Source organism: Poecilia latipinna, unplaced genomic scaffold (genome assembly GCF_001443285.1).
Source record: "Poecilia latipinna isolate Pla-1442-1.1 unplaced genomic scaffold, P_latipinna-1.0 Scaffold1828, whole genome shotgun sequence".
In the NCBI taxonomy this organism is placed as follows: Eukaryota; Metazoa; Chordata; class Actinopteri; order Cyprinodontiformes; family Poeciliidae; genus Poecilia; species Poecilia latipinna.
The window spans coordinates 174651-187642 of record NW_015114444.1 but is presented as its reverse complement, the minus strand read 5'-3'; the positions used below and the strand labels follow the sequence as shown (position 1 = coordinate 187642).

Genomic DNA, 12992 nt, shown 5'->3' with positions numbered 1-12992 from the left:
GTGGCCAATATGCTGAAGTGGCCCTCGGTGAAATTGAGTTTGACACCCCTGCTCTAGGATTTAAGTTTGTGACACGGGGCCACCGAAAAATCAGCATAGATTTTCTTCATTTTGGGTGATCTGTGATCGGCTAGTTCTAACATGAGAAGCCAATTTTATCTTCCTCTGCAATAGTCTGAAAACCAGCCACTGAGGAGGGTTGACTAACAGACCCGCCCTCCAGGCCACATCTGAATGTGCCCAGTTAACAAAAGTCAATTCAGTGTTGCCAATTTAGTAACTTTTCAAGGAAAAATCGATATCGGCCAAAATCAGAATCAGGTTTTTTGAAGCTCAGTAATTGGTTAGGAAATTGCAATCAGTGCACCCTTCTTTGCAACCCCTGTATAAATGGTTAATGTCCTCACCTTCCTTAAATAATGTCCAGTCATTTTTTGACAAAAGTATTTTTTTTTTTTGCTTAAAAAACATCTTTTGGAAAGAAAGAGGTGTTGATTTTTTTAATTATTATTAGTTTAGGACGGTGATGATGCGACCTCTCTAAAAAGTTTGCTATGGTTTTCTTATTTATCATAGATTTCTCTAAAGTATGGTCCTTGGATGCTATCCCACAGTAACATTTGTAATATTTTCTCTCTTTTTTTTTTGGCTTGAAATAATGATTTACAATGTTTGACTTTTTGTTGAGCTACAGTTTGCTTTACATCTCTTATGGAGCGTTCCCATGGCGATAATAAGGGGCCCAGTTTACACTGAGAGGCAGCATCTTCAGGTCACCAAATTCCCACACCTGCCTTGATTACAGCTCTACATCCCGGCAGAAGTGGAGACATGATGGGTGTGTGAAGAGCAAGGAGGAGGAATCACAAGCTTTTTCTTTCAGTCGTCAGGGGAAATCTAAGTTCCTTCCTACAGAAGATGGATCAGTTTAGATCCCTGGCAAATAGAGGGCATGACTTCTGAGAATAATGTGTTTCTCTAATCTCTGGATGAAGAAACGTAATATTTGCTGCATCTGTATTTGGATTTTCGGCACAGATTTCGTATATGTGGGTGTGGGAGAGTTGTGATGAATAACATGTTTGTTTTGTTGGATTCAGAGTCTGATATTGATAATAATGCATTGACAGTTTCTAAAACACTGTCAGCTCAGACTTGAAAGGTCACTGTTATCCTACAGTAGTTCTGGTTTTGGCCTTTTTTTGTGCCAAGATATGTTTAGAATGTTTGAATCTTTCCACAATATTTACAATTGGTTCAAGAACCGTATTCTCTGGGATTATTCATTTAGAAAAATTCTTTTTATGGTTGATTTTGGTAATTTATTACTACTTAGGAAGGCTCAAGACACAATCCCATTTCAGCACATTTCTATGTTTAAGAACTGGTTCTTTAAAGGTGCAGTATGCGACTTTTATAAAGAAATGAAGCTTCGGCTCAAATTCAATTGGAAGACTCTTTAGCCTCACCTGCCTCATCAATCAGCGCCTCTCTCTCATCTCCCTGAACCTATCGGCGCTGGATCAAGCCAAGGCATGGCCAATCATCGATCAAGCTCCAGTTTATGAGGACCTTCATCCATGGCCTCCTCCGCTTACCAGCTGTGATCAACCCACCTCAGGCCACATCCTTCTTCGACCACCGCCACCAGTACAGGCCCCGGGGGGATTACATTCCTATGCAGCATCAGGAATGTTTATCGAGCTTATCGAAGTTCCAGCTCAACGTCCTCGGCCGGGGCCTGAACGCCAAAGGACTTTAATGTTTATTTGTCATTAAACTTTTTTAATTGCTTTCTTTCTCTGTCTGAGTCTCTCCAGATTGAATAAGTTTTCTTACATATTTGTTCAAACCGTTATGACAAAATGTTATGAGACAGACAACCTGTGAAGAAATCTTCTCCACTTCCTCCTATGGCAACTACTGCTGTCTGAAGAAATGCACCACAGCCAACCAATCAGAACCAGGAGGCGGATCATACTCATGTACTCGCTGCTAAACATGCTAATGGTGGAGAAACTACTTACCGTTACAGGAAAACTATTTATCCACTGTCAACAGTGACCATGCTAACTCGGTACAAACTCTGCAAGCAGGGAGGGCGGAGCAGCGCCACACAGAGGGGTCATTGACGGCGCTAAGACCCGCCTCCTCTGATTGGTTGTTTCTAGATACCGCTGGGAGAAGGCAAAGTAGATTCACCGTTTCTCACAGATTATCTGTCTCATACCAAACTGTCATGACAGATATTTCAACAAATATGTAAAAAAATATATTTTTTATAAAATACACTGCTGCTTTAACTGGCTTTCCAAGACCTAATGAAATATTTTTCCTAAATGAGTTGGAGCGACTAGTGATGACACTAAATTAGCAGAGTTTTCGGTGGCCTATTTAACTGCCTTCAAAATCCATGCAGAAATGCGCAAATGAGGACGTTATTAAAACATAGTTCCTCTATTTTATGTGAACAAAAAAATTAAGCAATTACAGGTGGTTTGTTCAGTTTACTATACCAATAGGTAAAAATAAAAAAGTTTATATTTAGGAAAACTCCGCTAAGCGCGTTGAGTCTCTGATTTTCCAGCAGTGTCTCACATTGAGGATGCATGTAGCGACAGTGGAGAGGAAAACTGTTTTAACAAGCAACCTCCAGCAAAGTCTGGCTTTACGTCTTCAATTATCTGTGCCACAATTACTATATTTGAAAAAAATTGATATGAAAATGCCATCAAAGCCCACAAAATAAATAAATAAAAATATGAAAGCACAGATCAAGGAGAATGTTCTGTTAAAAAAATCCACCCATCTATTGCTTCTGTCCCCTTATCCTTGCAGGGCTTCAGGCCGGCTGGTGACTATCTATAGCCATTTTTCATGAACTCAGAAATGATTTCAGTCTACTATTTGAGTCTACTATCTCTCAACAGTAGACTCAAATTTTTACTGTGACTAATCTGAACTAATCTGAAACTCACTCACCCAACTTTTCAGGGAATTAGATTGGCAGAATCAAAGTTCCATTGAATTATTATTGTTAAATTATTGTCCTGTGGGATTCCAGCCACCTGTCAAACTCACCTTTCAATGGCGATCGCTACCAGGGTGAAGACCGAGGCCGACACGGACACGCCCTGCACAAACCCACTCATCTTGCACACTGTGTTGGAGAAGGGCCACCCTACAGGTAAGACAGAGAAAGAAGATTAAGAACATTTTCACACCTGATGATCGGGTAGACTCAGTTCTACTGTGGACCAAACTGCAATGTTTGTTATATTTTCAGCTGGTGTGTGTTGTGTGTCAAACCAACCAAACCCTTTGAAAAACCTGTTTTCCCCCCTCACCTGGGGTGGTGCTGCAACAAGAGCCATTGAAGGAAACGACACAAACTTCTGAAAAAGGGACAAGTGCAACTTCCTTCTTCTCAAAATCTAAACAGAAAATGGAGTGTCGTCAGATCTTAGCGCTTGTAGGACTTCTCTGTTGTTGTTGGTAAAAAAAACTACTACTCATTTCTCCCTCTAGCGCTTTTGCTTTAGTTGTATTTACCCAGGATGCCCCACGCTGTAGTCCACTTCCTGCTTTTGGAGCGATCTCTGGTCCACTTGGTGGTCACATACATTACTTAATCTCTTTATTTACAGATGATTTTATAAAAATATATTTTCTACCAACATACTGTCAGTGTGAACACGGTCTAATAGCTAATACCATAATAGATCTTGGGAAACTATGCTGAAGCACCGACACACTGAGAAAAATGTACATGAATTGACATTGACCTCAGCGAAGATAAGATTATCGTTCAACAGGGAACCAGCACTTCTTCACACACAGCTACCTGCAGAGGACTGTGGCTGAGGTAGCTGTGGTCTCAGTGATATTGCTCTTCCTCTAGCGTAGCATTCACTCCAACGCTTATAAACTGTAGTGATTTGATTGTGATCATTGCATCTAAAAATCCTGTAGACCTGTGAATCATGGCTGAAACAAAACAAAATGTTTTTAAAGAACAGCTTAAAGTGACTAAATGGGTAGTAGAGTATAAAATAAAACACTCCAAAAATCACATAATTGCACCTTTTAAAGGAGCAGGCGAATAGGTTTTGAACAGCAGGGGGTCTGAATCCGGACCCTGAGGGGCGGCGTGTTCTGAATCGCACCAATCAAAAGGATTAATTACCTCCTTAGAATGTAATTGAATTCAAAAAGAGGCTTGGCTGTGAGTCATTCATTTAATTTGGGTGCTTAATTGGGGGGGAAATCTGAAGCGTTCTTGTTTGTCGTGTTGTAGAACACATGACAGGTGTATATTTTTGTAGTAAAAAGAAGGCATGCATGCGTCATTAGATGTACTTTTAACTGTTGCTTTGACGTGGTTCGTGTTCAAGTTCACCTTCTCAAACTTGAGTGGATATATTCAGATTATCTGAAGAAATAATGTGTTCCCTTGGAAGGTTCTTATAAAACCATTTTTAATGTCTTTCATTCAAGTGCATTCATTCATAATTTGATTTTTTTTTATTATTTCTTCCTCTACATCTTACGTTTTCTCCATCTGGCCAATTATTCTTCACCTGCTGCTAGGAATCAACGTACTGAAGTCATTAGATTATATTAGACTTCCCACTAAAATCACAAATTTCAATGTATTTTATTGAGATTTTACACCAAAAAAGTAGCAGATAATTGTGAAGTTGAAGAACGATTCAAGATTTCCAATATTTTTTCTTAAAAATTTGTATTCAGGTCTGTGAACTTCTCACAGAGCGCTACCACTCGTCGACGTCTTATTCAGGCATTGGAGCAACAAACCTCTCATACTCGGGAGCGGCTTCTCATGCAGCTTCTTTGGAAATTGTAGTTGGTGATATTACAGAAGAGTTCTTCTGTATGCAAACTTGTGTGAAGAGGTAAAAAAAAAAAGTGTTTCCACTGCAGTTTTGCAGAATACGCACATTTCGATCCAATAATTCTCAAAAACTGTTCTCGAACAATTAGTGTTTTCCAAACTGTTTCCATAAAGCGTACCTAATTTTGTAATTTCAATTTACACAGTTTTATGGTCCACAGGTGCATATGCATCGACCTTAAAATGGCACAAATTGGAAATGCAAAAATAAATGAACCTGATGAAAACACACCAATTTTGAAAAAAAGAATCTTGTTTTCGCTCAAAAGTTTTGGCGTTTGGAATGAGGCAGGTTTTTTCTCAAAGCTGGAATGAAAATTTTTTTTGCATCACACAAGCCGCATGATCAACAGTCAAATGTTACTACTGACAAAAACCACGAAGAAGAAGACGACAGGAAGTAGTTGAAGGATGGTGGCGAGGCATGCTTTTTAGTAACTTATCACGTGAACAAACTTGTTCATGTGTGATTTTCTTATTTAATGGAAACACCACAGTTGCTAAATAGTTTTTTTTTCTTTTTTGACATTAGCAGAATATCAACAAAGTTTTATGCAATGAAAACGCAGCTACTTTGTGAGTCAGAAACCTGTCACTCTACATCATCCCGAATACGCCTCCCCCACTGTGAAGCATAGCTGTGGCTGCATCATGCTGAGGGGACGTAAAGCTGGCAGACACAAACCAGCTTTACGCATGTTAAACACAGACAAAGGTCGATTTACAAAATATCGATCCAGTGTGTGAGAATACAAATCCTCGCCCCATTTTGCAGATTTTTATTATAAAAAAAACTGAAATAATGCGCTGCTTTGCTGTAGTCGATCACAAAATGATCAACGGCATTGTTCTCTGGTTGTAGCGTGACACAATGTGGAAGAGTTGAAGAGTGGCACCATGTTAAATTTAACTTGATTCCAAATCTTAAACACTGCTGTTCTGCCACTGCTATCCAGGCGTTGGATCTTATTCTTCATTCTCCTTTTAAAAACGGAGAGTTATGAACTGCACGGTGCACAACATTAAAGTTGAAATAGCTCTGAATCTGAGCTAACGGCACATTATTGTGCAGAACAACGACACCTGAAAAGAACTGCTGTTGGTGGAGAATTTCATTATGTTGTTTGTGCTGTGGGAAAGTGGAGCCTTTTCTGTCACAGCAGCTTCCTCACCAAACACATCCCTGCCACTGTAAGGCAACGCATTTTATTGATTGTGTCTCTTTAAACCACCTGCAGCAAAGCCACTCAGTGGGATGCAGAAGTCTATCATTTTTCTTTTAAATCCTCAACTGTTTATTGAATTATTCAAGAAAACAATGCAAACCTTTGTTTTTCTAACACACCAAAAGAACAAAAACACAAACAACCTATGATTTCCTTTAGCGGCATATCTCACGTTATTTAGAATATATAAACGAATCCAAAATTCGATGGCGGGAAAAACGCATGGAAAAAGAGAGTTCTACTTTCTTCAGTCACACTTTCTTCTCCTACTGCTCTCCAGTTTGTGTTTTTTGCTGTTGACTTTTTTCTCTCACCTGGTCTGGCGTTCTGTTTGGTTGTGGTAACTTCTTCGTCATCGTCTGAGATAAACTAGTTCTGAAACGATTAATAGAATTAGTTGTGATTAATCGGTTATTGAAAGAATTGTAAGCTAACTGAGTAATCGATTAGTCGTTAGCTGTAGGGCACAGACCTCCAAAAACGACATTTTTTTCTGAAAGAACAACACAGTCAAAACATTAAATTAAGCCAAAACTGTACAAAAAATAGATACGTTTTGGATTTAAGATGAAAACCAAATATTTGTCAGTAAATATCTTCTACCTAAAACTCCTCAAAAGGCATTTTTAGCTTCACCTGGTTCAAATTCTACATACAAATAAATCTATGAATCATTTTGCTATCTATTGCTCTAAAACATTTTCAATAAATCAGATTTTTTTTTGCTACAAACTATCAAGTGTTCGCTAAAGAAATGCTGTGATATTACATTTTGGGGAAAAAAAAATTCTTATGAAGTAACTGAATTATTTGTATCTTTTAGTGTATTTCTAATATTTTGGGTTTCTTTAGAAACTTTTTAAGCTAATTTCACGCTTTGCTGATTAATAAACTGAGATTAATGCACCGTTTAGTGACTAATAATAATTAGTATGTATGTGTGATTGAAGTAAAACAACTTCTTTGGCGCAATGTAAATAATCTGAATTGAATGAAACCGAGAGAGTATCCAGCGCACAGAAAAGCGAGGAGGATTATTCATCCGTCAGCTGGAAAGAAACTGTTTAGAAGAACCAAATTCTTTCCGTGTGTCCGGTGAGAATCAAGAGATTCTAAAGAAATCTCCATGCATAAAGGCCAAAGTCAGGAGTCACACATAGATCTGTGTGACCTTCAAGCTTTCAAACAGCTCTGCTTGTGAACTTGTCATGCAACCACAATCAATAAAATCCCAGCGGGAAAACTGCTGTCACTTCACGCTCTGCTGAAGCGTCCAGAAATAAATCCTGAAGTGGTCGTATGAGCGAAGTCTCAGCTCTGCAGAGAGACGCCCGTCTCTGACACACACGGACGTTTGTGTGGTTGTGTGTTGGGGAATTTATCGTGACAAATTCTTTATCGTGATAAGATTTGAATTGATTGTCGTCATGATCAACAAGAAATATTGTGGCAAAACTTTTAAGTATGTATTGCTTGAAGCAATCCATGCTTCAGTTTGTTGCTGTGAAAAATGGAAATTTGCTTCCTTGTTCCGAAGAGGAGAAAAATCATCAGATCTGTCAACAGCATCCTGGACGAGTACCGAGACCAACCTGGGTTCACATGACGAGGAGTGACTAACATCTTTTGGTTCTGCGATGTAAACGTATGTAAAATAGTTCAGTCCAAAAAAAATTGCACTTCTTATTGTCCTCTCTCTTTTTCTTTTTTTTTTTTAAACAGTATATTTATGAGACATAAAAAAATGATTTCAGTCATTTGGTGCCCACAATCAATAAAATAAAGTTCAGTAAAAAACAAAAAAAAGTAATACACAGATCAAAAAATTTTTTTCAAAATCAAAAGCCTAGATAAATTAAGACACTCTTAAAAATAACTTAATATTTATCTTATTACATGCTGCTGTTTGTTCCATTTCACTCAGTAATCTCAGCTCGATTACTTTACAAAATATCCATGTAAGTGTCCCTTATTTCCTTAACTCTACCTCTTATCTTAACTTCTCCAAAACAAGGTAAGAAGTCATTTCCCATAACCACGCTGCAGCTTGAGTCATTCTCTTAAACTTGGATCAGAATGTCCTAAAATGTTTGTCTTTGTTTGCTGATAAACTGAATTATTGTTCCTGACAGCAATTCTCAAACTGTACTTTAAGAACATTGGAGTTCTGGTCTTTTTGTATTCTGAACTGATTAAATACAGTTAAAAACTCAAAGCCTGGTTTACTTCAGCCTCAAATCAGGAGCGATAAATCTAAAACGTTAACGTCAATGCTTACACTTTGCAGAACACATTTAAGTGTTGGACTTGGTGCATCACCTCGCCACTCACTGCACAAGCAGCTAGAAGACAGGAAAAGTGTTTGAGGTGGAACTGAAAGAAAAACTTGTGACTACTTTTGCCAAGCCTCAGCAGGAAGTTGAGCGGGCCGAAAGCCATATCGGCTGTATGAAAAGCTGTAAAGGTGTTGGTGGGTTGCATCAGCACCTGCAATAGCAGGCCTGCTTATCTATAAAGACCCCGACTCAGGAGACTATACCAGAGTTTTTTCTGGGCAACATGTCCATCTGGTGTCGTCTCAGTGGGGAAACTGCAGACTTCTTCTTTCTGCAAGACTTCCAACTGTGTTATCCAGTCAATCACACAAAGCCTGTGATTGACTGGTCTGCAGGAAGAATCTCATTTCTATTGGCAATGTCCGAAGAGGACAATTAGAGGATGGTTCGAGACTGAGGAGCGCTGGAAGTCTTATAAGACGAGAGGCTGGGAACACCATCCGTTGTTCACTTCAGGCATCGATGCAGACTTCCATAGTCGTCCAAGTGTGGCTCTGCATACCCCAGACCCAAGAGAGACAGAACTACTGCAGCCTTCAGTCTGACTACGGCTAAATATGATATCGCCTTACATCCCTGATAGCAGTGCTCAGTAACTATTGTGCAGAAATGTTAAATATTGTGTTTTTCTTTCTGCACTAGAAGACGTAAAAGACAAAGAAAACAAAAATATATATTTTTAATCATTGTGGACTGTTGGTTTCAGTCCTGCAGACACTTTACCCAAAAAGTAGAGAGCAGAGTTCAATCTAAACACTTCAGTCAGGAAAAAACACGCATTATCATACAAGGTATACCAATAAATAAAAGTAGAATATGCATTAAAACACAGGACTTTACTGTGGTCAGATCATGGTAGCTGGTCCAGACTGAACCTTCGCTGTAATTAAATTAGAGCAGGTTCTGCTTCCAGTTCATGATTTCCAGTATTACACCTCCAACACCTCGGCGTCTGCAGCCAGGACTTCACTTTGGCACTCTCGACGTAATTAACATACACCTCAGCATGCCGCTGCTTATGTCGACCGTGGAGAACAGGCTCATGTGCGTAGTTTCATGTTGCTATAGTAACAGAATAGAGACTCAATGAACGATGAAGCTATGAAGCCCTATTGGATCAGCCAGTCATTGAAGCAGAGATGAAGATGCAGGTTCTTCTGCTCGGTGCAGATTCTCAACAACTTCGGTGTTATCAGCACTTATTAGCACTTCCATTCATCTGTGACATTTCTTTATCCACATCAACTTCGATTGCTAAATGCAGCGCTCACTTAACGGGCCCACTTTCATTCAACTCCAAAGACCTCATTTGCTCTCTTTTGCTTTTTGTTTTTCTTTTGAAACAGAGCTGTCAGACATGAACTGTGTGTTCTGGAGTTGAACAGCTTGGTGTTCTTTTGTTTCTTACTTTCAAGTGTGAATCTGAGATAGCAAAAGGACGTCTGCAGATAAATATGAAATGCCAATCTGAATTAAAAACTATAATAGTCCGTGTTGTGTATCTGTAACGGTTTGCACACAGCTTTAAAAGTAAGACAGAAGCTCGAGCAACGTCCACGTGCCAGTAACCATAAAACTGCACAAATTGATATTATGAAAATAAATTTGCCGAATGGAAATGCAACAATTTTGAAAAGAACTCAAGTTTGTTGATAAAAAGTTCTTTCACTTAGATGAGGTGCACTGAAGTTGATGTATTTTTGCCAAAGCGCAATGGGAAGACTTTTTCCACATCACAAGTCATGTGATCAACAGCCGAATGTTACTACTGGCAAAAACCACAAAGAAGAAAACAGGAAGTGGTAGAAAATCAATGGCGGTGAATTATGATCTATGGATTAAACACAAGTGTTTAATCCATAGATCTTTGGTAAAATGAACTGCAACCTCCCCAAAACGCCGCACACACATCCACTCCTAAGCATAAAGGACTTGTTGCTCCAACGCCTGAATAAAACGCTGACGTCTCCTCTGATGGATGATGGCTGAATTCTGAATATATGTTATTGTTTTTATACTTAATAACTTATCATGTGAGCAAGTTTATTCACATGTGTATTTAATTTAAACTCTTATTTAATTGAATCACCGCATTTGCAAAATGTTGTTTTTTCGACATTATCGCTTTGCACACACCTGTAATGGAAACACAACTTCTGTCTACTGCATTGTTTCATTTATGGGCTATAGATGTGTTTTCTACAGTGAGGATTTATTTGTTGGAAATTACTCTGTGTATCATTCATTACTCCAGATGCTTCTAGTAGTGATTTAAAAAGGGTTTGGACTCGCCTTCCTGTTATTTCCCAGTTTTGTGTATTTATTCATCCCAGTTCCTGTTAGCTTGTCGGAGGCCTCTTTGGATTCTCACACTTCCTCTTTCAAAAACAGATTGTAATGAGATTTAATAAAACCGGGCTCTCATACTTGGGCTATTCTAAAACCTTCATAACTTATATAAAACAAATAAATATGCTTCATAAACTGAAAAACAAGAGGGCTCATCCTAAGAACCTTTTTCACAACAAGTTCACCAACATAGTGCATTCCGTCAGAGGCGTCTTCTGATTTCCAGCAACACAGACCCCTGCATGAAATGCTTTCTACCCACAGCCATCACCATTATTAGCTTACCAAGAAACATACATAATGAGAATTACTTGACCATCTAATTGACCTTTAGGATTAATTAAGTATTAGTGAAATGAACTGAATCAAATTCTACTGAAATCAGCTGTCAATCCTCCCAGGGAGCGACGGTTCCAGTAAATTACCCACAAGGTCGAACTTTGGAGAAAGAAAATGGCTGAAGAGCTCCATCATATGCTCTCCAGATGTTAATAAGCATTAGAAAAGTCAAAGTTTATGACAGACCAATTAGGAAAAAGATTGAATAGTCTTAATTAGAGAAGGAGCAAATCTACAATCAAATGACTGAAAAAGAAAAGAATGAAAATGTGACAAAAGTCCCAGTCAAAGATCAGGTCACGGTGGATTACCATTCCCTGTCCGGCAGGTCGCAGCCTCTGCTGTGTTGAGGAAAACCAAGAGCGGCGGAGAAATCAGCGGCCGACGGCCCAGTGCGGCTTATATCTCTATGTGTCCAGCTTTTTAAAAAAACTTTGTGGGTGCAGCTTATAACAAGGTGCGCTCTATAGTCCGGAAAATACGGTAATTGGTTAAAGGTGGAATAATGGAAGGAGTCTGCAAAAAGTCATTATGCTGTACATTTAGTTGAATCTCACTAATTCTATTGAGATTAAATGAACTTATTAGACGAGACTTTTCGTCCTTATCGATTTTTAATGAAAGAAAAGACAATGTCTAATTAAAAAAAAGGATTTAATCAAAACTCTACGAAGTGAGTGATCTTAAAACTTTATCAAAGGCATCATCAGAAATCTGGCAAATCCCAGATTTATTCAGCTCAAAAAGAAGAATGATATCTTACATTTTCTTTTTTTATTAGAAAAGTGAAAAAAACACTTGGAACAAATAATTAAAAAGCTAAATCTTAAAGAGCAATATTAAGCAGTAGTTGTCCTATTAGGTTCTTAATAACTCTAAAGTTCATAAACACTGTGACATGAGTGACATTTCAAACTTCAACAATGAAACCACAAGATACTGAACTTAGTGAAAACTTTTTTTAAAGTTACTTTTCAATTGGGAATTGAACCTGAGACTTCAAAGAAAGAGGAGAGTTTCGCTGATGACGTCCTCCAAACACAGAGCAGTCAGACACACGACTTTGCACTTCACTGCACTCAATCTTAGAAGTACGCAGAGATATGATGAATCTTAAAACGGCATCCAGCAACGTTTTACCCATGAATCCATGACAATGTGGATCATAACACAATATTATGATGAAACAAATTCAAAATCATAAAAAAACATCTTAAAGTCAGGCTCAAAAGTGGAATTGAAAGTTGCCAATGCCAGAACGACGATTTCTAGTTCCTGAAAGAGTACTTCTGCGCAACCAGTCCAAACACCATTGGACTGGTTGGTAGCTGAAGAACTGCCAACTTTTCAGGAGCAACTCCTGGAGGAACAAAAGCAACTGCGACTCAGTTTGTTCTCCACCTGGGGATCTGCAACAAAACAGCTCAGCTAAAGCTGCTGCTCTGCACAACAAAGAAACGGCAGGGTTGAGTTTCTTTTATCATCTTTTGTTATTTATCTTCATCATTCATCAAACAGTCTTTTTGTTCTTTCAAAAAAAAGTTTAAATAATATAACAGTTCCAGTCTAGCTGTCTTTATTTCTTTTAATATTTCATCTTTCAGAGGGTTAAAATACCTCAAGGTTTGGCAAGTTTATATATTGATTCACACAAATCTTAATCTAAGGCGTGCCCATTTGAAGAAATGCACATTGTGCTTTTACAAACTAAAGAAAGATTTCTTACATTTTAAACTGGGTTTTAAAGAATCTCTGTTCAGTGTAAAAACAAACAAAGTATTTTTGGATTAGATGTCTGCTCTCATAAGAAGCTGGACTTCAGCTCCA

General features: G+C 38.4%; 1 protein-coding gene across 1 annotated transcript in view; it reads right to left on the bottom strand.

The window, feature by feature from the left end:
- The window catches only part of npffr1l2 (neuropeptide FF receptor 1 like 2), a 102003-nt gene that overhangs the window by 7954 nt on the left and 81057 nt on the right, over window positions 1-12992 (bottom strand). Inside the window, exon 3 of the mRNA XM_015014567.1 lies at window positions 3082-3181. Within this exon, the coding sequence (XP_014870053.1) occupies window positions 3082-3181 (100 nt within the window). The remainder of the gene's footprint in view (window positions 1-3081; window positions 3182-12992) is intronic.